General features: G+C 39.7%; 2 protein-coding genes and 2 pseudogenes across 2 annotated transcripts; all 4 read right to left on the bottom strand.

The window, feature by feature from the left end:
- Nucleotides 1-1,849: 1,849 nt before the first annotated feature.
- LOC145488547 (QRFP-like peptide receptor) lies at nucleotides 1,850-3,030 on the bottom strand (annotated as a pseudogene).
- A 5,969-nt stretch (nucleotides 3,031-8,999) lies between these two features.
- Nucleotides 9,000-10,624, bottom strand: LOC145487143 (QRFP-like peptide receptor). Its single transcript, XM_081465866.1, has one exon. The coding sequence runs from the start codon at nucleotides 10,107-10,109 to the stop codon at nucleotides 9,000-9,002; it is 1,110 nt and encodes a 369-aa protein (XP_081321992.1). The 5' UTR covers nucleotides 10,110-10,624.
- Nucleotides 10,625-15,646: 5,022 nt separating this feature from the next.
- Nucleotides 15,647-16,819, bottom strand: LOC145488692 (QRFP-like peptide receptor; annotated as a pseudogene).
- A 5,176-nt stretch (nucleotides 16,820-21,995) lies between these two features.
- On the bottom strand, nucleotides 21,996-23,323 carry LOC145488396 (QRFP-like peptide receptor). The gene has a single exon (XM_081467248.1). It carries the CDS (start codon nucleotides 23,318-23,320, stop codon nucleotides 22,211-22,213), a length of 1,110 nt encoding a protein of 369 aa, XP_081323374.1. The 5' UTR covers nucleotides 23,321-23,323; the 3' UTR covers nucleotides 21,996-22,210.

Here is a 23,323-nt window from a genome sequence, read left to right as displayed (position 1 = left end):
TTCAGACACTGGGGACCCCAAGTATCCAAGTACCATTTAGTGCTCGAGTACAACGTCAGGACCTGCGGGCACTGATACTGTGCTCGGCGGAATTCTGAGCACCGTGCTCTGGCACTCAGCCGGTGACCATAGCCTATGGACTCCTGGTTGGGTCTTTCGTATATGTATTTGCTTCTCACACGGTTAGCTTGCCTGTATTCATGATAGCAATGTCAGAATAATTTTTACGAAAGTTCGTGCAGTGCTTTACACGGCGTGACAATTTTTCCACCACGATTCGTTCAATGTGCTCGAAAAAGAAAGTATTAGCGTTTAAAGCTAGGTAGGTGGAAGCTTGATAAAGTTTCAACATCAATTTTAAACAAGGCGGCTTGTTTCCCAATGCAACTAACCCCATGAAAAATAAGGTTCCAGTGGGGATAATAACGAGATGGAAAAGTGTAGTATGGGGTTGTGAAGGGAATATTTAAAATGCAGAGCAACATGGTGCCCCTAACTATATAGATAATAACTTCTTATTAAAACACGACTAAGGCCTATACCAGACGTCGTGCCACTGCCGTGCCTAGCAAGATGCAAGAATTGAATTCGACTTAAGCGCGGTAGTAGCACGACGTTTGAAACCATTCAGCTCGACAGCTGAATTAAGTTTGGCACGACTATTTAGCACGGCAAACTTTGCCGTACCGCACGGCAGTAGCGCAACTTGGTTTCAAACGGCGTGCTCTTGCTGTGCTGAATTGAATTCATAGCCTTCTGCATCAGCTGCCGTTGCTTTCTGGCATTTAAAATAGTCAAAATAGTCTTCAGCAAAGCACACTTCTTCTGAACCTTCGGCGCAAATTCCGGAAATTCCGGGGGGAGAATCAAATGGACCAGAGCTCGCGAGGTTGTCCTCTTTTCATTAATTTATGGGAGTAATGATGTTGCATTCGCCACTGGAAATTTCCGGAGATGAATCGTTAGTTGAACGGAAAGTACACCGTGTCTGCGCGCATGCGTGCAGAACATCTGGAAACTGCACGTGATTAAATCGTGCATTACTTTGTGATTGACAGAAACTTCCTGTCAAGCTTTGTACTTCATCATCAAGCGTTGTTCATCCGTGACATGGATGGTGTATAAAGTTAAAACGCGGAAGCTAAAAAGAAAGGCTATGAATAGACTGACTTTTTTGGGTGAATTTTATTGCTACCAAATTACAACAGAAAACGGCAAAATAGATTATGATTGCAAATCGAGAGTTCTAAAGACGGTTAACAACAGCTATAGAATAAAGTTGCATCAGTAAATATAATTTTTGCAACAAAAACTCGTATCTGATCAGCAAATTATTTTGCCTGTTATCTTTCGTTTTTAAGTCATAAATATTTCAGAGTTCAAATTTAACTTGAGTTGTTAGATATTAGATTTGCCTCCTTTGCCATACATTTAGTGTTATTTTTGTCGTGTGTTTGCCCCCCATGGAAGATGGCGTCAGAAACCTTAAAAAAGGTCTAGTAGCACTTAACAAGCTGTAAGAAATTTGGCAAACTTTTCAAGGACCAAGCGTGATGGCGTCTCATGTATCTGTATTTTTATTGACCGTAAAATTAGCCAATGAGCATGCGAGAAATTTGAGAATTATAGTGAGAAAAAGTTGTCGTCGCCGCCCTTTTATCTAAGATGCCGCCATCATTCTTCATTCTGCGTGAAATGGGTAACTATATTAACCGTTGCTATTGCTTTAAAAATGCATGGATCAAAAGCTTCTTGTGGCGAACTCTTATAATTCTCGTTGACCTACCAGCTTTATTATGTTACTTGATCATAGACTAGGTTTTACAACCTCTTTTAGTACATTGCTTTACAAACCAATCGATGCGACGTGACCATGTCAGTACTTTCTTCTCAAAAGTGAAGGACTTTCTTAAGACTTTCCCGATAATTTCGACTAAAATTAAAACAAATGCAAGGATTGATAGCACAATTTGCGCGAGCTATAAACTGAGTAATAATGTTTATCCTTGAGGTTCCCCCGAGCAGCAAGACTGTATGGCACCCAGCATACTGCAAAGCCCAGCACAATAGCAATGGCCATCTTCAACCCATTTCGTTCCCTCTTCACGCCCTGTTGTGCGGCCTTGACCGAATTCTCGCCTGGCACCGGTTGTGACTTGAGCTTTAAAATAATGATAGAGTAAAGGACACTCATGAAAAACGAAGGAGTGTAAAAGGAAAATTATAAATATTACTAAAACGTAATTTGCATAGAACGAGAACTCTCCAAAGACTTCCTTCCATTCCCGAGTGCAAACCAACTTCCCTGAATGTTCAACGAGTCTCAAGACGAAGAGATGTGGGGACTGAACAGCCATCGCGATGATCCAAGTGGCGGGAATGAAGAAGAGGCACAGTTTAGGGCTCATGAGTGGAGAACGGTGCTGAAATAACACAGCTCCAAATCGATCCACTGCTATCAGCATTAGGCTCGTGTAGAAACCATTGTGGAGACATCAGAAAGGAAGATATGCAGCTTACGCAAGGCCTAACCAAGAGGACCGCCTACCAGCCAGGAGTCGACATACAACTCTCTTACAACCTGCGGGAACAAGAAAATCGGTAGCAGGAGATCGGACATGGCTATGTTTACTATCAAAAAGTCGGTAGTTTTCCTGATGGATTTTGTCTTGTAGACGATAATTCCAATTAGCGTATTCCCAGTCAACGAAACAATGAAGATCAGGCAGTAAGCAAAGGTTTTTCCAATTTTCTCTGCTGCAGGATTATCGAAGCTGCTTGTTCGCTGTGTTTCATTCATCGTTGTGTTAGAGCTCGCGGACATCTTCAAAATTCGCTTTCTGAGTCTCAGATACAATTTTCCAGCTGGTTTGTTAACAGAGTGAGACATGCGCGCACTACTCTATTTAGTTGACAAATGGACCGCTCTTTCTATGGGTTTACCGACGTAATAAACCTGCGCGGGATGTTGGGAGAACACTCGAAAAATTTGTAAATCATGAGCCGTTAGGCGCCAGTGATTTACGAGCTTTTCTCGTGTTCCCCCAACATCCCGCGTGGGCTATTACCCCTTTAAATCCATAGAATGAGCGGTTTACTGCTTTTACGAAAGAACTGTGGTAAACGTTTGTTAAGGAAAGGAACATTTATTGTACTTTCCTGATGAAGTTGCATATTCTCAACAAATTAATGAGATGACGCGACAAACCAATCACAGAGGCTAAAAGAAGGAAAGCACAAGCTCAGTGCCGCACACAAAATCTGCATCTGCGAACGAAATTTTATTAGCTCTAAAAGAGTTTTAAGAAAAGGAGGAAAAGGTCATTGGTTAAAGGCAGAAAGTGCATTTAATAATTGAAAAACGCTTTGACGGGGAAGTGCCGGAATTCGTCACAAAATCACTCATCACTGAACGGAAAGTTTGGGCAAAATGATTTAATGATAACTTAAACGAAGAGTTTTGCGTAATTGAGAATAAAGGTTATTTTCAGAAACTTTGCTTCTAAAATTTACTCTGAATTTACTTATTGTTGAAGGTTATGAAGTCCGCCTTTCTCTCTATTTTGTCAATTGAAAACTATTGACTGAAAGCTGATGAAAACCAGATTCATTTGTATCGTTTTATGCCGTATTTGATTAAACTTAAAACTTATAAGCTTAATTTTAGCTCTACAGAAATCTTTTTACTGAATTTTTTTTTAAGTACAAAGTTGATCGTTAGCCCAGTTGTAGTCAGAACATTCGCTGAGTCCTCTACAGACAATGGCAAGCATTGAAAGCGCCTGAAATTTAATTTCCTTCTAAGTTATAGGGTATTTGAATAAAATCTGCATAAAATTTTTTGGCACGGAAAAAAAGATCACTTTCTGGTCCTGTTTTTCCTTGCAAATTCCATGTAAAATGTTGAATGTAAAAGACTTTCGTGTTATTGAAACTATGTCAGCCAATGGAAGTGTAAATAGAGGATATTACAAGCCCGCGGGTGGATACGACTTTTATCTTCGAGTGTTTAACTCGATATTTCACGAGTGAGCGTTGCGAACGAGTGAGATATCGAGTTGAACTCCAGAAGATAAAATTCGTATCCACAAGCGGGCATGTAATATTCTGTTTATTATGTTAACATACTAATGACGACGTTTTTGACGATGTTCCGAAGATTTCCGACCATTTTCCGAAGATTTCCGAAGATTGTCCAAATTGTTCTGAAGGCCAGACGAACGCTTCCGAACATTTTCCGAACATTTTCGAAGTTTACCGAAGATTGCCTAAGGTTGCCGAAGACGACCGAAGAAGATCCGAAGTTGTTTCGATCATACCTCAACAAATTTAAGTGTAGTCAAAGGGACAAGAAAAATGTTATCAAAAAGGAATGATATCTTCACGGTGTGAAAGATAAAAATAGTATCTTCACTGCGCGCGAAAAAGATATGATTTTTTAGTAAAAGGAAAAATCCTGGTATTTCAATGGTGTTTATACAATAAACTGTTAAATATCATGGTCTCGCTTGTGTTCTGAGTTCTCTAGTTCTTGTGTAGTGTTGCCATGTCGAGAGGAAACCCAAGTGGCTCATCAGCCGGAGCTTATCCCGGTTTCTGTAGCATAAAGTGGCTAGGAGTATTTTTGGCCTTGACCGTGCACAAAACACAATAGCTGTGTACTCCGCACTGAGGAACTAACCAACATACACGTTTTGGTTACGTAATCATGCATAATGTATGAGCGCCATACAGAAGATTGTACGTGCACGGTCGTGGACCTTCCAACATGAATCTTAGCTTGTTTATTTGCTCCTTTGATGTTTGCAGGGCTTCATAAACATTTCCCTCTAAAAACTATGTTCGTGATGAAGGCGGGATTGATTGGTAAAACACGACTGGCGTTAAAGTGCTCCTAACCCTAAAATTTTTTTTCGCTAAAACGAATCCACTTGTTATTCGAAGCATTTGGGAGAAAAAAAAATTGAATTTGGTTGAATCCTCGATTTTCTATGCCCTTTGAAAGTCGCGCTTGAAGTGTTGCACGACCGCGTTTTAGGGAGTCTTGGGTGGTGGTTGTTGATGACGTCTACCCAGGAACCAAACACAATGGCGCCTCAGTCAGCTGTCAGTATTTGCTCGAGAAAGTCAAGTTTTGTTTCAGAATCATTTCTTTTTCGTCACTGGAGCCAGAGTTAAGTTTCGATTCGGAAGAATCCGAAATAAACTTCGATCGAGCACGTTCGACAACTGTGAACTTACTGCTTAGAGCTTTGAGAGCAATTTGCAATATTTCAAGCGACGACGGGGAAGACTTCTTTGCGGACGAGCTGCTTGTATATTAGAAATGGAAAGCTAGATACGAAGTGGAAGAACAGGCAAACGAAAAGCAGTAAAGAAAACTCAAGGACTGCTTTGGATGGTAATATTTCGTCACCTAAACACAAGATTCCCACGCTTGTTTATAGCCCGTTTACATTTGTCCTTAGCGAGAATGTATTTTGTCAAGGTATGGTTGTTCTATTAAATCAAGTTTGTGTTTTACTTTCTGGAATGCTTCATGTTTATAAGAGCGACGTAAGCGTTGCATTTTTCGAGACTCGAACACTGGCTTCGTTCGATTGAAAATGGTAGAATTGTTTGGGCCTGTATTTTTGAGGCTGCGGGAAGCAAAGGCGGAAGGAAACATTTCATACAATTACACATTGTCACACGTTTTTAGTCGTAACTCTAAATAAGCAATGTAAATTTTTCTCAAATTTTGCAGTGAAATTCGTCGGATAAGCGAAAAGGATGTGTTCCCTGAGCGGTCCGCAGATAATGTTACGCGGTCATATTTTCGACACTATTGCACAGAATACGAATACGAATTATTGCACAGAATGTTTGTCGCACTGCTGATTTCCAAACCTTCGAAACACTCTGCGTCTAACAGTTTTGTTATCATGTAATTCTTAAGGATTTAATCTTCGACTTTTATCTAAATCGAAAGAGAAATAAGTGTTAGTTGGCGGCGTACAGTTGCGACCTACACTTACATATCAGTACATCGGTCGTAACGCTTCTTGATTGATCACACAACTTTGCCGGCTATGTTATAAATACTGCGGGACTGGAAGATATAGGTTGTTGGTAGTACCTCTACAAATTGCTGGTTGGCTTTTAGCAGACAATTTTGAAAATTGCGCTTGAAAGTCTGCGGAAAAAATTCCAGTGAGAGTTCTTCAATTGTTCTCACGGACTCAGTTCGCTTGTTTCGGTTCGACAAAATCAACCACCGTTTACGTCTTTATAGTAGCATTGACCGATCATCGCCAGTAAATTGTACAGTATATCTTTCTTTATATCTGAGATATTGCTGCAACAGCCGATAGGACTTCTGGAAGGCGTTTCTGAGCACTTTTCGAATGTGTACTGCACCATCCTGAAGGAAATGAGAGGACGCGAGATATTCAACCTTCCTGGGTAGACGTCACTGTCGCGAAACAAAATGGCGGTGTTTTAGAGCTATTTTCGTGATTTCGTCGGGGCACAGAAAATCGAGGATTTAACCGAATCCAAAAATTTTTTCGCAGAAGTATTTCAAATAGCAAGTAAATTCGTTTTAGCGAAAAAAAAAAAAATGGGGGCTAGGTGCACTTTAGTAAGCTTAAAAACTTTACGGGAAGTCGTTTTTTATAACAAACTGCCTAATTTGCATTGTGCCAAAATGATATTGATGCAATTAGTGATGTATAGATGGTTTTTTTTTTACTATTTAGTACTTCTTTTGGTTATCTTGGGGTAGAAAATTTTAGCCCATGTTATAATCATGCTTATCTAAACCTAAAAAAAATCTATAAAATATATGTATATTACTGTATAAAATCTACGGACGCAGCTGAGGCAAATTGGGTCAATCGATCCGGTTAAGGAGAGAACAGTCCTGCTAGCGATTAGTAAGAAGGTAAGGGAAAAAACGGTCAAGACTGCATCGTGCCAAATGGCCCATCGGGCAGGAGCTTGTGCTGGTTTCTGTAGCATGAAACGACTAGGAGCATTTATACTCCCCCTGTGTGGGAAACTAGTCCATCACCGGGTTACCCCCAGCACATTATAGAGATTAGTAAGAGCAGTACCAAAATTGGGGGAAAGATAAGAGTCGCATAAGGTTCAAAAAGCATGTTTATTTGATTTAAATTGTTTTCGGTTCTGCTTCTTCGAAGCCTTTTACATGTGTAAAAGTGACACTAAAATGGGCAACGTAAAGGAATGGCTGCAGAATCGAAAGATAATGGCAATACTAGTACAGTTATGATATATATAGGTTGAATAAACAGAAGAAGGTGCGAACTTTTCTCGTAGGAGGTCTTTAATTCAAGTGGACGTTTCGCCCATTCGGGCTTCTTCAACACTAAGAATATCAATACAAAGAAATAAAAAATTTTCACATAAGATTACATAAGAATTACGTAATAATAAAAATAGCAAAACGCTCGCTAAAAAGCAAATAAAATCAAATAAAATACATCAACAAGATGGTGTTAATTGTAACGAATCCTATTCCTGGAATTAAACTCTCACCTTTTGTTGAGCCCATGAGGTGTGAGGGTGCATAATTGAGCACACCAAAAGGCCTCTTAGTGAGCAAACGGTCATCAAGACTATTATTATTGACATTAAGATTACACAACTGTTCAATAATTCAAAATTCAAAATCTGCCAGAGCATGAGGCTCTTTGTTAAAATGAATAGCAACTTCACAAGTGCGTTTTTTGGTTATCATAGAAGACTTGTGGTTGCGGAAACGAATTTTAAATTCGTTACTTGTGGAACCAACATATTGCACATTGCATTTCTTGCACGTAACCAAGTAGATGACATTTCTAGATTTACAATTTAGAATCTGCGTTATAGGATACGTCCTGCTAGTACTAGTGCTAGTAAAGCAATTAGATTCCTTTAAATAATTGCGACATAGATCACATTTGGCTGTGCATTTAAAGCAACCCCGCTGATTATCGGGCGTGCGAAGTTGCTCACGAGGCTTACTGCTCAAGATTTCTTTGATGTTTTTAGTTCTACGAAAAGCAGGAATGATGGACCCTAGCGGAAAAATTTTTCCAAGAGATGGTCAATCATAAATAAGGTGCTTGTATTTCCTAATAATTTTACCAATGCTGGGTAAGCGAGAGTTGAAATCAAGCACAAGTGGAAAAATTTGTTTGGACTCCTTAGGCTGGGGTTGAAGCAATGTTTGTCTAGGAATAGACTGGGCTTTCTCAAACTGTTGTGAAACCAAATTCGGGTTATAACCCCGGTTATATAGATAACCCTTATACTCAGAAGAGCGTTTACTAAATGCCTCATCAGTAGAACAATTACTTTGGATCCTGGTAGCTAGTCCATAGGGAATGGCTCTGGTAACATGGGCAGGGTGTACGCTATTCCGTAGCAAGTAAATATGGTTATCCGTTGGTTTGGCGAGAGATAATTATAAGTATCTCTCCCACCTGTTTTTAATGTAAATTTGTTTTTGACTATAATCGCCACATTTTTTTTAATCACTTTTTTTGTTTTGTTTTGCTTTTGTTTTTGTTTCTTGTTTTTGTTTTCTTTTTGTTTCAAGTACTAGTATTTTACTATTTTTTTTTTTTTTTGGTGATATATATATTTCTTTTTTTCTATGTATACCCAACTTGTGGTGGTTCGCAGACATAAGGGAGAGCGAATTTGAATTAATAATCATTCAATTGTGAGTGAAAGCCTCAAAAATCTAAACCTTTTTCGCTGTCAAATTATGTAAAAGAACATAGCATCGTTTTCCTTTTTACAATCTGGTAGATAAAACAATATAGCACCATAACATGCAAAAGAATCGGAGACAAATAGATACATATGATCTGTAGGCTTTTAGAAAGTCTTTACATAATTAATCACCTTAAGCTAACTGCGTGGATACTTAGGTTATGTTTTTATAGTTCCCAAATACTGTGTGGACCATGGCCACACGCCCCCTTGAAACAATTTCTAAGAATTCATCATTCACTATATATTGATGGATGGCTTTGCGAACCAATCGGTGCTACTTGGTTGCTTGCTTGCAGTGAAACGCAACACTTTAGGGGGCTCTTAAGACCCCGGCGGTAATTTCTACTAAGAATTAAACAAATGCACGGGTTAATGGCACAATTTGCACTAGCTAGGATCCGAGCAATAACAAAATAATGTATGATGCCACAAGGCACTTTCCCTAGCAAGGTAAGAATAGTGAACGGCATCCAACATACTGTAAAACTTAGGACAATAGCGATCGCCAGTTTTAACACATTTCGTTCTCTTTTCTCTCGGCGTTGCTGCGCAGCGCTGACCGACTGCTCGCCTGGGGGCGTCTGCGACTTAACCTTTAAAACGATGATAAAATAAAGTACAGCCATTAAAACCAAAGGCATACAAAAGAATATAACAAACATTGCTGAACCGTAATTTACAAAGGATGAGGAATCTCCGAAGGCTTCATTCCACCTCCGCGCGCAGATCAACGTTCCAGAATCTTCAACTAGTCTGACGGCGAAGAGATATGGGGACTGGATAGCCATCGCGATGATCCAAGTGGCGGCAATGAAGAAGAGGCAAAGTTTAGGACTGATGAGCGGAAAACGGAGGGGAAATACCACAGCTCCAAATCGATCTAATGTTATGAGTACCAGGCTCTGAATAGATACATTTGTGGAAACATTGGAAAAGAACACATGCAGTTTACACAGGGCCTGGCCAAGAGGACCGCCTACCAGCCAGGAGTCGACATGCAACCCAGTGATAATTGGCGGGAACAAGAAAATCGGTAACAGCAGATCGGACATGGCCATGTTTACTAACAGAAAGTTGGTGCTTGTTCTCATTGCTTTTGTCTTGTAGACGATTATTCCGATTAAAGTATTCCCAGCCAAAGAAACAATGAAGATCAGACAGTAAGCGAAGGTTCTTCCAATTTTCACTGCTGCAGGATTACTGAAGCAGCTCGTTGGGTGAGTCCCGTTCATTGCTGAGTTCGATTCTTCCGGCATCGTAAAGTTCACTAGTTTGTTGGTTGTAAAACACTGCTCTGTTTGTATCGTGATGAAGACAGGTGTTACTAATACGTCCAACATACATTAATTAACTCATCTCTGTGTCAGTAAAAAAAAAAAAAAAAAAAAAAAAACCGAGAAATTTATTTCATAATTCTTTATTCAATATGTCAACTGTCATCTGTGGCTTAGAGATCTGACATTTTAGCATGACGTTTGACCAGGTTTTAGGTAATAAAAATCTTAATTATCTGGGACAGCTCTTTGTCTGGCTATAGGTTGTTACCTTAAATTTTAAATAGTAACCTTTTTTTGCTTTTTATATTTAGTACTTCTGTTGGTGATTGTTTTGGCGGAAAATCCTGGTTTCAGCTTTAGGCTAGTCAAGCTAATTAACATTACAAACCGGAACGACAGAATGATCTGTCAATTGCGAGTACGATTACAAACAGAACTGAGAGACAGCAACTCATGTTAGCAATTTATCTGTACTGTGCCAGAGTTCAAAGTACTGTTCAAAGTCGTTTTAGATAAAAACAGTTGAGTGGTTTTTAAGATGCATTATGAGAAATGGAGCCCATTGAAGTGCAATTGTCACCGGCCGTGCCCATATGGCTTAGAGATCTGGCTTAGAGATCTGACATTTTAGTATGACGTTTGATCAGGTTTTAGGCAATAAAAATCTTAATTATCTGGGAATCCTCTTCGTCTGGCGATAGGTTGGACCCCATGTTACCTTAAATTTTAAATAGTGACTACTTTTGCTTTTTAAATTTAGTACTTCTGTTGGTGATTGTTTTGGCGGAAAATCCTGGTTTCAGCTTTAGGCTAGTCAAGCTTATTAACATTACAAACCGGACCGACAGAATGATCTGTCAATTGCGAGTACGATTACAGACAGAACTAAGAGACAGCAACTCATGTTAGCATTTTGTCTGTACTGTGCCAGAGTTCAGGGTACTGTTCAAAGTCGTTTCAGATAAAAACAGTTGAGTTGCTTTTAAGATGAGAAATGGAGTCCATTGAAATACAAATGTCACCGGCCATGCCCATATGATGTTTTAATCCCCTTCCACCCGACCGAGGCCTAGTTCAAGTTTTAAAGTGTAAAGAAAAGTGCTTTTAACTCATTGCTTGTACCCATTTTCTTGTTTTCTAGCTTAACACATTACATAGACATCTTCAGGTGACTCTGACATCTAAATGAGCCTCCATAACGAGATTGTGGAAGGGGTCCTGACCCCGCATTTCCGCTCCTTTTTCACGAGAATCCCGCATCCCGCGCTTTTTTCATCCCTATCCCGAATCCCGTTTCTCTTTCCCAGAAAAATACATTAAAAAGTCTAATTTCTACAAAAGCTAACAAATGAAAGATGTAGATTGGCCCTGTCGATTGATATTTTGAATTTACGCGTGTTTTTAAATAGCTTTTTGTACCTTATGGCAATCGTGACCTCGGGCTTTACTCCGAGGCATTTACTCTTAGCGATTTCTGCTAACCCGGCAGTGAAGGTTTTTAAGTGCCTCACGAAATTTAAGAGATCTTTGTGTTCGTCGCCGCTTAGCGGAACATTGAATTTCTCTTTGTGAATCGCTGAGGTTCTGGCGCTAGAACCAGAATTAAGTATCGCCATTGGCAGCAAGATAAAACGAGACCAAAACTCTTACTGTAGCAGAGCTGGCATCACTATTTGCCAGATCTAGGGCCATCTAGTGGTAAAGCTGTTGAAAAAATACCCTCAACATTACAATAAATGTGAACCTGCGCAGAGATTAAAGAGCTTGAGCAACTGAGTCAATTGAGCATCGAGTAAATAACTGATATGCTATTACACCACGTGGACTTTGCTGGCATCTGGTTGACACAAAATACTCTCTGACAGTTTCAATTAGACAATTATTAACCAGGCACACTCAATAGTTAGGTTTGAAAGAAGACACCATTTAGCGCTCGCCTGGTTGATTTGCTTTGGCCTCTAGAACGTTTGTTTGAGTCGTGACGATTTCCCGAATTCCCGACAGACAAGCGAAAAAATCCCGCATCCCGTGGCCAAATTTTGGTGAGTCCCGCTTCCCGGGGAGCGGTCAAATCCCTGGTCCCGTCAAGATATTTATCGTTTTCCCGATTCCCGCACCGTATTTTGGTCAAATCCCGGGTCCCGAAAATACACTGTACTCTTCCAGACCCTCCATAACGACGTCTTTGAACACCCTGTGGAGTGACAGTAGCTCCGATGGAAAATGGCAGCCACGGGGAAGATCAAGTTATTAGGCCTCGCTTTGAATTATTTATTTCACAACTTGAAAATGTTTCTGTTGTCTTCTCTTATATATTTCTAACCGACCTACCGACTGCTTTTCACGAGATAGGGGGCGATTGACAAAAAATAAAACATTTTAATTTTTATTTCTATTGCAATTGCAACGCGGTAAAACGGCTTATGATCACAGTAGGAATGCCGCCTTAGCTGTTGCATTCGGTTGCTCAGTTTGGGCCTTAACTGACATCCAATCAGAATTTATGGTCTTGCAAAGATGATTGCAACTTCTGCCGCAAGTTTCCTTTTGTTAGGGACTACGTACAGAGTATTGTTCGTATAAATAGTTTGTGGGCGAGTTGAGCTATTGCTCGCAATTCTTCCTGTTTACCTACGAGTGAGAAGAAAGGTAAAATTTCTAACGTTTGTTATATAGCCTGTCCTGTAAACCCCAGTACTGACATATTTAATGGAAGATTCATCAGTGGTTCACCTTTTCTTTGCCCGTCAATTTGAAAAAAAATGTTGGTATAACACGGCTGCTGAAGAGGCAGTGTTTATATAAAGCACTCCCTCACACAATGATTGTTCATTTGTAAAGAAAGAGGGGAAAAATCGCTCGGGTGAGGATGGAGAAGGGGCACAGTTTAGGGCTGATGATCGGAAAACGAAGGGTAAATACCACAGCTCCAAATCGATCCATCGATCCTATCGGTACCAGGCTCTGAACGGACACAGTCGTGGAGACATCGGAAAACAAGACATGCAAGTTTTTTTCTGCTGCAGGATTACTGAAGTAGCTTTGTGACTATGTTCCATTCATCGTTGTGATCGAGTTTGCTGACATCCTATAGTTCACTTTCTTACTAAATTATAGGTCTGCATGGCACTTTTTATCTGTTTTGTTATCCGTTGATACTGATACTGTTTTATTTACATTGAGATGCATGAAGGCGGGATTAATTAGCCTGATCCGCCAATCATGTATTAAACTGACTAACCTGCGATCAGGCTTTTTTTTTGTTTTTGTTTTTGGAAAGGGAGGGAGGCTATGATCGTAGGTTATAATTTGACCTGAAAACGTGACAGAATTATTGGGTGGCACCAGGTCCTAGCTAGTCCCATCAACTTAGGAAAATATAACCTCGTATGAGAAAAAAAACCATAAAGTTACCGTATACCTTCAGGGATGTCTCGCATCCAAGCGATGTAGCGCGTCCGGTTTAAACTGTCGATCCTTAAACTCCTTTATCAAACTAAAGCTTATAGAGCTGGCTATCAAACTATACCAAGAATTTTGAAATAAAATAAATTGCCGAATTTTTCACGACCGCTAAATGCGAGCGTCCTAATCACCTTTTGAAAGCTACAAGTCAAAGGGAATTTTGCTTTTCGCCAATTTATTTGATTTGTCGGTTTCAGGACCAAAAGCGCTAAAAAGCCTTGTCTGCGATTTGCCATATTCAATTGCAGTAAAAAGTTACAGAGCATTTTCGAAATAGGATTAAAAAAATGTGAAGTGATCGTACAAAAATCGCTCTCGGAGAAATAGTATTTCGAAATAAGCAATTCCCAGACACTATTGTGTTTTATATGTTAATCTAGCTGCTGTTCGAATTTGAGGGCAATCCAAGAAATTCCCTTTGAGTTGTAACTCTTTAAAGTGTCTGCTTCACGCGAAAAAATTTCCTCGAGAACACAGCCCTTAGAAAAATCTCTTGCTTCGCAAACAAACTCCGAGCACAAACGCCTTCAATCAATCTTAGCTTGTTTATTTGCTCCTTTGATGTTTGCCGGGCTTCATAACCATTTCCCTCTAAAAACTATGTTCGCGATGAAGGCGGGATTGATTGGTAAAACACGACTGGCGTTAAAGTGCACCTAACCCTAAAAAATTTTTTTCGCTAAAGCGAATCCACTTGTTATTCGAAGCATTTGGGAGGAAAAAAATTTGAATTTGGTTGAATCCTCGATTTTCTATGCCCTTTCAAAGTCGCGCTTGAAGTGTTGCACGACCGCGTTTTAGGGAGTCTGGGGCGGCGGTTGCTGATGACGTCTACCCAGGAACCAAACACAGTGGCGCCTCAGTCATAATCAGCTGTCTGTATTTGCTCCAGAAAATGGAAAACAAAACTAATCGTTCCAGTATATTTTGGGACTAAAACGGCCAAGTTTTGTTTCAGAATCATTTCTTTTTCGTCACTGGAGCCAGAGTTAAGTTTCGATTCGGAAGAATCCGAAGTAAACTTCGATCGAGCATGTTCGACAACTGTGAACTTACTGCTTAAAGCTTTGAACTCCAGAACACTGGCTTCGATCGATTTTCTACTCCCCCTGTGTGGGAAACTAGTCCATCAGTGGGTTACCCGCAGCACATTATAGAGATTAGTAAGAGCAGTACCAAAATTGGGGAAAAGATAAGAGTCGCATAGGCTTCAAAAACCATGTTTATTTGATTTAAGTTGTTTTCGGTTCTGCTTCTTCAAAGCCTTTTACATGTGTAAAAGTGACACTAAAATGGGCAACGTAAAGGAATGGCTGCAGAATCGAAAGATAATGGCAATACTAGTACAATTATGATATCTATCTATCTATCTATCTATCTATCTATCTATCTATCTATCTAGCTAGCTAGCTAGCTATCTAGCTAGCTATCTATCTATCTATCTATCTATCTATCTATCTATCTATCTATCTATTTTGGTCCAAAGTCTTTACATACATACATACATACATACATATATTTTTGATGAGGCAGGTCTGAGTCTGGCAACCCAGAGGGCTGGTGTGGACCTGCCATAAAATATAACCTAGAAACTAAAATCTAAAAGGCTTTAACACGGTTTTCATAAATTATATATATATATATAACTTTTACTTATCTCTCCCACCTGCTTTTAATGTAAATTTGTTTTTGACTATAATCGCCACATTTTTTTCTTTTTAATCATTTTTTCTCTTTTTCTTTGTTTTTGTTTTTGTTTGTTTTTTTTGTCTCAAGTACTAGTATTTTACTTTTTTTTTTTTTGGTGATACATGTATTTCTTTTTTTCTATGTATACCCAACTTCAGGTGGTTCGCACACATAAGGGAGAGCGAATTTGAATTAATAATCATTCAACTGTGAGTGAAAGTCTGTATAAAATGACAAATCTAAACCTTTTTTTTTCGTTGTCAAATTATATAAAAGAACATGGCAACGTTTTCTTTTTTACCATGTGGTAGATAAAACAATATAGCACCATAACATGCAAAAGAATCGGAGACAAATAGATACATATGATCTGCAGGCTTTTAGAAAGTCTTTAGACAATTAATCACCTTAAGCTAACTGCGTGGATACTTAGGTTATGTGTTTATAGTTCCCAAATAGTGTGTGGACCATGGCCACACGCCCCCTTGAAACAATTTCTAAGAATTCATCATTCACTATATATTGATGGATGGCTTTGCGAACCAATCGGTGCTACTTGGTTGCTTGCTTGCAGTGAAACGCAACAGTTCAGGAGGCTCTTAAGACCCCGGCGGTAATTTCTATAAAGAATTAAATAAATGCAAGGGTTAATGGCACAATTTGCACTAGCTAGGATCCGAGCAATAACAAAATAATGTATGGTGCCACAAGGCACTTTCCCTAGCAAGGTAAGAATAGTGAACGGCATCCAACATACTGTAAAACTTAGGACAATAGCGATCGTCAGTTTTAACACATTTCGTTCTCTTTTCTCTCGGCGTTGCTGCGCAGCGCTGACCGACTGCTCGCCTGGGGGCGTCTGCGACTTAACCTTTAAAACGATGATAAAATAAAGTACAGCCATTAAAACCAAAGGCATACAAAAGAATATAACAAACATTGCTGAACCGTAATTTACAAAGGATGAGGAATCTCCGAAGGCTTCATTCCACCTCCGCGCGCAGATCAACGTTCCAGAATCTTCAACTAGTCTGACGGCGAAGAGATATGGGGACTGGATAGCCACCGCGATGATCCAAGTGGCGGCAATGAAGAAGAGGCAAAGTTTAGGACTGGATGAGCGGAGAACGGAGGGGAAATACCACAGCTCCAAATCGATCTAATGTTATGAGTACCAGGCTCTGAATAGATACATTTGTGGAAACATTGGAAAAGAACACATGCAGTTTACACAGGGCCTGGCCAAGAGGACCGCCTACCAGCCAGGAGTCGACATGCAACCCAGTGATAATTGGCGGGAACAAGAAAATCGGTAACAGTAGATCGGACATGGCCATGTTTACTAACAGAAAGTTGGTGCTTGTTCTCATTGCTTTTGTCTTGTAGACGATTATTCCGATTAAAGTATTCCCAGCCAAAGAAACAATGAAGATCAGATAGTAAGTGAAGGTTCTTCCAATTTTCACTGCTGCAGGATTACTGAAGCAGCTCGTTGGGTGAGTCCCGTTCATTGCTGAGTTTGAGTCTTCCGGCATCGTAAAGTTCACTAGTTTGTTGGTTGTAAAACACTGCTCTGTTTGTATCGTGATGAAGACAGGTGTTACTGATACGTCTAACATACATTAATTAACTCATCTCTGTGTCAGTAAAAAAAACAAAACAAAACAAAAACGAGAAATTTATTACATAATTCTTTATTCAATATGTCAAGTGTCATCTGTGGCTTAGAGATATGACATTTTAGCATGACGTTTGACCAGGTTTTAGGTAATAAAAATCTTAATTATCTGGGAAAGCTCTTCGTCTGGCTATAGGCTGTTACCTTAAATTTTAAATAGTAACCTTTTTTTGCCTTTTATATTTAGTACTTCTGTTGGTGATTGTTTTGGCGGAAAATCCTGGTTTCAGCTTTAGGCTAGTCAAGCTAATTAACATTACAAACCGGACTGACAGAATGATCTGTCAATTGCGAGTACGATTACAGACAGAACTGAGAGACAGCAACTCATGTTGGCAATTTATCTGTACTGTTTCAGAGTTCAAAGTACTGTTCAAAGTCGTTTTAGATAAAAGAAGAGTTGAGTTGCTTTTAAGATGCATTATGAGAAATGGAGCCCATTGAAATGCAAATTCACCGACCGTGCCCATATGGCTTAGAGATCTGGCTTAGAGATCTGACATTTTAGCATGACGTTTGAGCAGGTTTTAAGTAATTAAAAATCTTAAGTATCTGGGAATCCTCTTCGTCTGGCGATAGGTTGAACCCCATGTTACCTTAATTTTAAATAGTAACCTCTTTTGCTTTTCATATTTAGTACTTCTGTTGGTGATTGTTTTGGCGGAAAATCCTGGTGTCAGCTTTAGGTTAGTCAAGCTTATTAACATTACAAACCGGACCGACAGAATGATCTGTCAATTGCGAGTACGATTACAGACAGAACTAAGAGACAGCAACTCATGTTAGCATTTTATCTGTACTGTGTTCAAAGTACTGTTCAAAGTCGTTTCAGATAAATAAAACAGTTGAGTTGTTTTTAAGATGAGAAATGGAGTCCATTGAAATACAAATGTCACCGGCCATGCCCATATGATGTTTTAATCCCCTTCCACCCGACCGAGGCCCAGTTCAAGTTTTAAAGTGTAAAGAAAAGTGCTTTTAACTCATTGCTTGTACCCATTTTCTTGTTTTCTAGCTTAACACATTACATAGACATCTTCAGGTGACTCTGATATCTAAATGAGCCTCCATAACGAGATTGTGGAAGGGGTCCTGACCCCGCATTTCCGCTCCTTTTTCACGAGAATTCCGCATCCCGCACTTTTTTCATCCCTATCTCGAATCCCGTTTCTCTTTCCCAGAAAAATACATTAAAAAGTCTAATTTCTACAAAAGCTAATAAATGAAAGATGTAGATTGGCCCTTTCGAGTGATATTTTTAATTTACGCGTGTCTTTAAATAGCTTTTTGTACCTCATGGCAATCGTGACCTCGGGGTTTACTCCGAGGCATTTACTCTTAGCGATTTCTGCTAACGCGGCAGTGAAGATTTTTAAGTGCCTCACGAAATTTAAGAGATCTTTGTGTTCGTCGCCGCTTAGCGGAACATTGAATTTCTCTTTGTGAATCGCTGAGGTTCTGGCGCTAGAACCAGAATTAAGTATCGCCATTGGCAGCAAGATAAAACGAGACCAAAGCTCTTACTGTAGCAGAGCTGGCATCACTTTTTGCCACATCTAGGGCCATCTAGTGGTAAAGCTGTTGAAAAAATACCCTCAAGATTACAATAAATGTGAACCTGTAAAGAGATTAAAGAGCTTGAGCAACTGAGTCAATTGAGCATCGAGTAAATAACTGATATGCTATTACGCCACGTGGACTTTGCTGGCATCTGGTTGACACAAAATACTCTCTGACAGTTTCAATTAGACAACTGTTAACCAGGCACACTCAATAGTTAGGTTTGAAAGAAGACACCACTTAACGCTCGCCTGGTTGATTTGCTTTGGCCTCTGTCGTGACGATTTCCCGAATTCCCGACAGACAAGCGAAAAAATCCCGCATCCCGTGGCCAAATTTTGGCGAGTCCCGCTTCCCGGGAAGCGGTCAAATCCCTGGTCCCGTCAAGATATTTAGCGTTTTCCCGATTGCTGCACCGTATTTTGGTCAAAATCCCGGGTTCCGAAAATACACTGTACTCTTCCAGACCCTCCATAACGACGTCTTTGAACACCCTGTGGAGTGACAGTAGCTCCGATGGAAAATGGCAGCCACGGGGAAGATCAAGATATTAGGCCTCGCTTTGAATTATTTATTTCACAACTTGAAAATGTTTCTGTTGTCTTCTCTTATATATTTCTAACCGACCAACCGACTCCTTTTCACGAGATAGGGGGTGATTGACAAAAAATAAAACATTTTTATTTTTATTTCTATTGCAATTGCAGCGCGGTAAAACGGCTTATGATCACGGTAGGAATGCCGCCTTAGCTTTTGCATTCGGTTGCTCCGTTTGGGCCTTAACTGACATCCAATCAGAACTTATGGTCTTGCAAAGATGATTGCAACTTCTGCCGCAAGTTTCCTTTTGTTAGGGACAACGTACAGAGTATTGTTCGTATAAATAGTTTGTGGGCGAGTTGAGCTATTGCTCGCAATTCTTCCTGTTTACCTACGAGTGAGAAGAAAGGTAAAATTTCTAACGTTTGTTATATAGCCTGTCATGTAAGCCCCAGTACTGACATATTTAATGGAAGATTCATCAGTGGTTCACCTTTTCTTTGCCCGTAAATTTGAAAAAAAATGTTGGTATAACACGGCTGCTGAAGAGGCAGTGTTCATATAAAGCACTATCTCACACAGTGAGTGTTCATTTGTGAAGAGGGGAAAAATCGCTCGGGTGAGGATGGAGAAGAGGCAAAGTTTAGGGCTGATGATCGGAGAACGGAGGGGAAATACCACAGCTCCAAATCGATCCATCGATCCTATCAGTACCAGGCTCTGAGTGGACACAATCGTGGAGACATCGGAAAACAAGACATGCAAGTTTTTTTCTGCTGTAGGATTACTGAAGCAGCTTGGTGACTATGTTCCATTCATCGTCGTGATCGAGTTTGCTGACATCCTATAGTTCATTTTCTTACTAAATTATAGGTCTGCATGGCACTTTTTATCTGTTTTGTTATCCGTTGATACTGATACTGTTTTATTTACATTGAGATGCATGAAGGCGGGATTAATTAGCCTGATCCGCCAATCATGTATTAAACTGACTAACCTGCGATCAGGCTTTTTTTTTTTTTTTGTTTTTGGAAAGGGAGGGAGGCTATGATCGTAGGTTATAATTTGACCTGAAAACGTGACAGAATTATTGGGTGGCACCAGGTCCTAGCTAGTCCCATCAACTTAGGAAAATATAACCTCGTATGAGAAAAAAAACCATAAAGTTACCGTATACCTTCAGGGATGTCTCGCATCCAAGCGATGTAGCGCGTCCGGTTTAAACTGTCGATCCTTAAACTCCTTTATCAAACTAAAGCTTATAGAGCTGGCTATCAAACTATACCAAGAATTTTGAAATAAAATAAATTGCCGAATTTTTCACGACCGCTAAATGCGAGCGTCCTAATCACCTTTTGAAAGCTACAAGTCAAAGGAAATTTTGCTTTTCGCCAATTTATTTGATTTGTCGGTTTCAGGACCAAAAGCGCTAAAAGGCTTTGTCTGCGATTTGCCATATTCAATTGCAGTAAAAAGTTACAGAGCATTTTCGAAATAGGATTAAAAAAATGTGAAGTGATCGTACAAAAATCGCTCTAGGAGAAATAATATTTCGAAATAAGCAATTCCCAGACACTATTATGTTTTATATGTTAATCTAGCTGCTGTTCGAATTTGAGGGCAATCCAAGAAATTCCCTTTGAGTTGTAACTCTTTAAAGTGTCTGCTTCACGCGAAAAATTAAGTCGAGAAAACAGCCCTTAGAAAAATCTCTTGCTTCGCAAACAAACTCCGACCACAAACGCCTTCAATCAATCTTAGCTTGTTTATTTGCTCCTTTGATGTTTGCCGGGCTTCATAACCATTTCCCTCTAAAAACTATGTTCGTGATGAAGGCGGGATTGATTGGTAAAACACGACTGGCGTTAAAATGCACCTAACCCTAAAAAAAAATTTTTCGCTAAAGCGAATCCACTTGTTATTCGAAGCATTTGAGAGAAAAAAATTTTGAATTTGGTTGAATCCTCGATTGTTTATGCCCTTTCAAAGTCGCGCTTGAAGTGTTGCACGACCGCGTTTTAGGGAGTCTGGGGCGGTGGTTGCTGATGACGTCTACCCAGGAACCAAACACAGTGGCGCCTGAGTCATGATCAGCTGTCTGTATTTGCTCCAGAAAATGGAAAACAAAACTAATCGTTCCAGTATATTTTGGGACTAAAACGGCCAAGTTTTGTTTCAGAATCATTTCTTTTTCGTCACTGGAGCCAGAGTTAAGGTTCGATTCGGAAGAATCCGAAATAAACTTCGATCGAGCATGTTCGACAACTGTAAACTTACTGCTTAGAGCTTTGACCTCCAAAACACTGGCCTCGATCGATTTTCTACTCCCCCTGTGTGGGAAACTAGTCCATCACCGGGTTACCCGCACCACATTATAGAGATTAGTAAGAGCTGTACCAAAATTGGGGAAAAGATAAGAGTCGCATAGGCTTCAAAAACCATGTTTATTTGATTTAAGTTGTTTTCGGTTCTGCTTCTTCAAAGCCTTTTACATGTGTAAAAGTGACACTAAAATGGGCAACGTTAAGGAATGGCTGCAGAATCGAAAGATAATGGCAATACTGGTACAATTATGATATATATATATATATATCTAACCGATTTTCTTTTACCTAATTTTACCCGATTTTCTTTTACCGATTTTCTTTTATCTAATCGATTTAACTTTTACTTATCTCTCCCACCTGCTTTTAATGTAAATTTGTTTTTGACTATAATCGCCACATTTTTTTTTCTTTTTAATCATTTTTTTTTCTTTTTTGTTTTTGTTTTGTTTTCTTTTTGTTTTTGTTTGTTTTTTGTTCGTTCAAGTACTGGTAGCTTACTATTTTTTTTTTTTGGTGATATATGTATTTCTTTTTTTCTATGTATACCCAACTTCAGGTGGTTCGCACACATAAGGGAGAGCGAATTTGAATTAATAATCATTCAACTGTGAGTGAAAGTCTGTATAAAATGACAAATCTAAACCTTTTTTTTCGTTGTCAAATTATGTAAAAGAACATAGCATCGTTTTCTTTATTACCATCTGGTAGATAAAACAATATAGCACCATAACATGCAAAAGAATCGGAGACAAATAGATACATATGATCTGCAGGCTTTCAGAAAGTCTTTACATAATTAATCACCTTAAGCTAACTGCGTGGATACTTAGGTTATGTGTTTATAGTTCCCAAATAGTGTGTGGACCATGGCCACACGCCCCCTTGAAACAATTTCTAAGAATTCATCATTCACTATATATTGATGGATGGCTTTGCGAACCAATCGGTGCTACTTGGTTGCTTGCTTGCAGTGAAACGCAACAGTTTAGGAGGCTCTTAAGACCCCGGCGGTAACTTCCACTAAGAATTAAATAAATGCAAGGGTTAATGGCACAATTTGCACTAGCTAGGATCCGAGCAATAACAAAATAATGTATGGTGCCACAAGGCACTTTCCCTAGCAAGGTAAGAATAGTGAACGGCATCCAACATACTGTAAAACTTAGGACAATAGCGATCGCCAGTTTTAACACATTTCGTTCTCTTTTCTCTCGGCGTTGCTGCGCAGCGCTGACCGACTGCTCGACTGGGGGCGTCTGCGACTTAACCTTTAAAACGATGATAAAGTAAAGTACAGCCATTAAAACCAAAGGCATACAAAAGAATATAACAAACATTGCTGAACCGTAATTTACAAAGGATGAGGAATCTCCGAAGGCTTCATTCCACCTCCGCGCGCAGATCAACGTTCCAGAATATTCAATCAGTCTGACGGCGAAGAGATATGGGGACTGGATAGCCATCGCGATGATCCAAGTGGCGGCAATGAAGAAGAGGCAAAGTTTAGGACTGATGAGCGGAGAACGGAGGGGAAATACCACAGCTCCAAATCGATCTAATGTTATGAGTACCAGGCTCTGAATAGATACATTTGTGGAAACATTGGAAAAGAACACATGCAGTTTACACAGGGCCTGGCCAAGAGGACCGCCTACCAGCCAGGAGTCGACATGCAACCCAGTGATAATTGGCGGGAACAAGAAAATCGGTAACAGCAGATCGGACATGGCCATGTTTACTAACAGAAAGTTGGTGCTTGTTCTCATTGCTTTTGTCTTGTAGACGATTATTCCGATTAAAGTATTCCCAGCCAAAGAAACAATGAAGATCATACAGTAAGCGAAGGTTCTTCCAATTTTCACTGCTGCAGGATTACTGAAGCAGCTCGTTGGGTGAGTCCCGTTCATTGCTGAGTTCGATTCTTCCGGCATCGTAAAGTTCACTAGTTTGTTGGTTGTAAAACACTGCTCTGTTTGTATTGTGATGAAGACAGGTGTTACTGATACGTCTAACATACA

The sequence above is a fragment of the Orbicella franksi genome, chromosome 5, assembly GCF_964199315.1.
Source record: "Orbicella franksi chromosome 5, jaOrbFran1.1, whole genome shotgun sequence".
NCBI classification, from domain to species: domain Eukaryota; kingdom Metazoa; phylum Cnidaria; class Anthozoa; order Scleractinia; family Merulinidae; genus Orbicella; species Orbicella franksi.
This window is presented reverse-complemented; position numbering and strand designations above follow the sequence as displayed.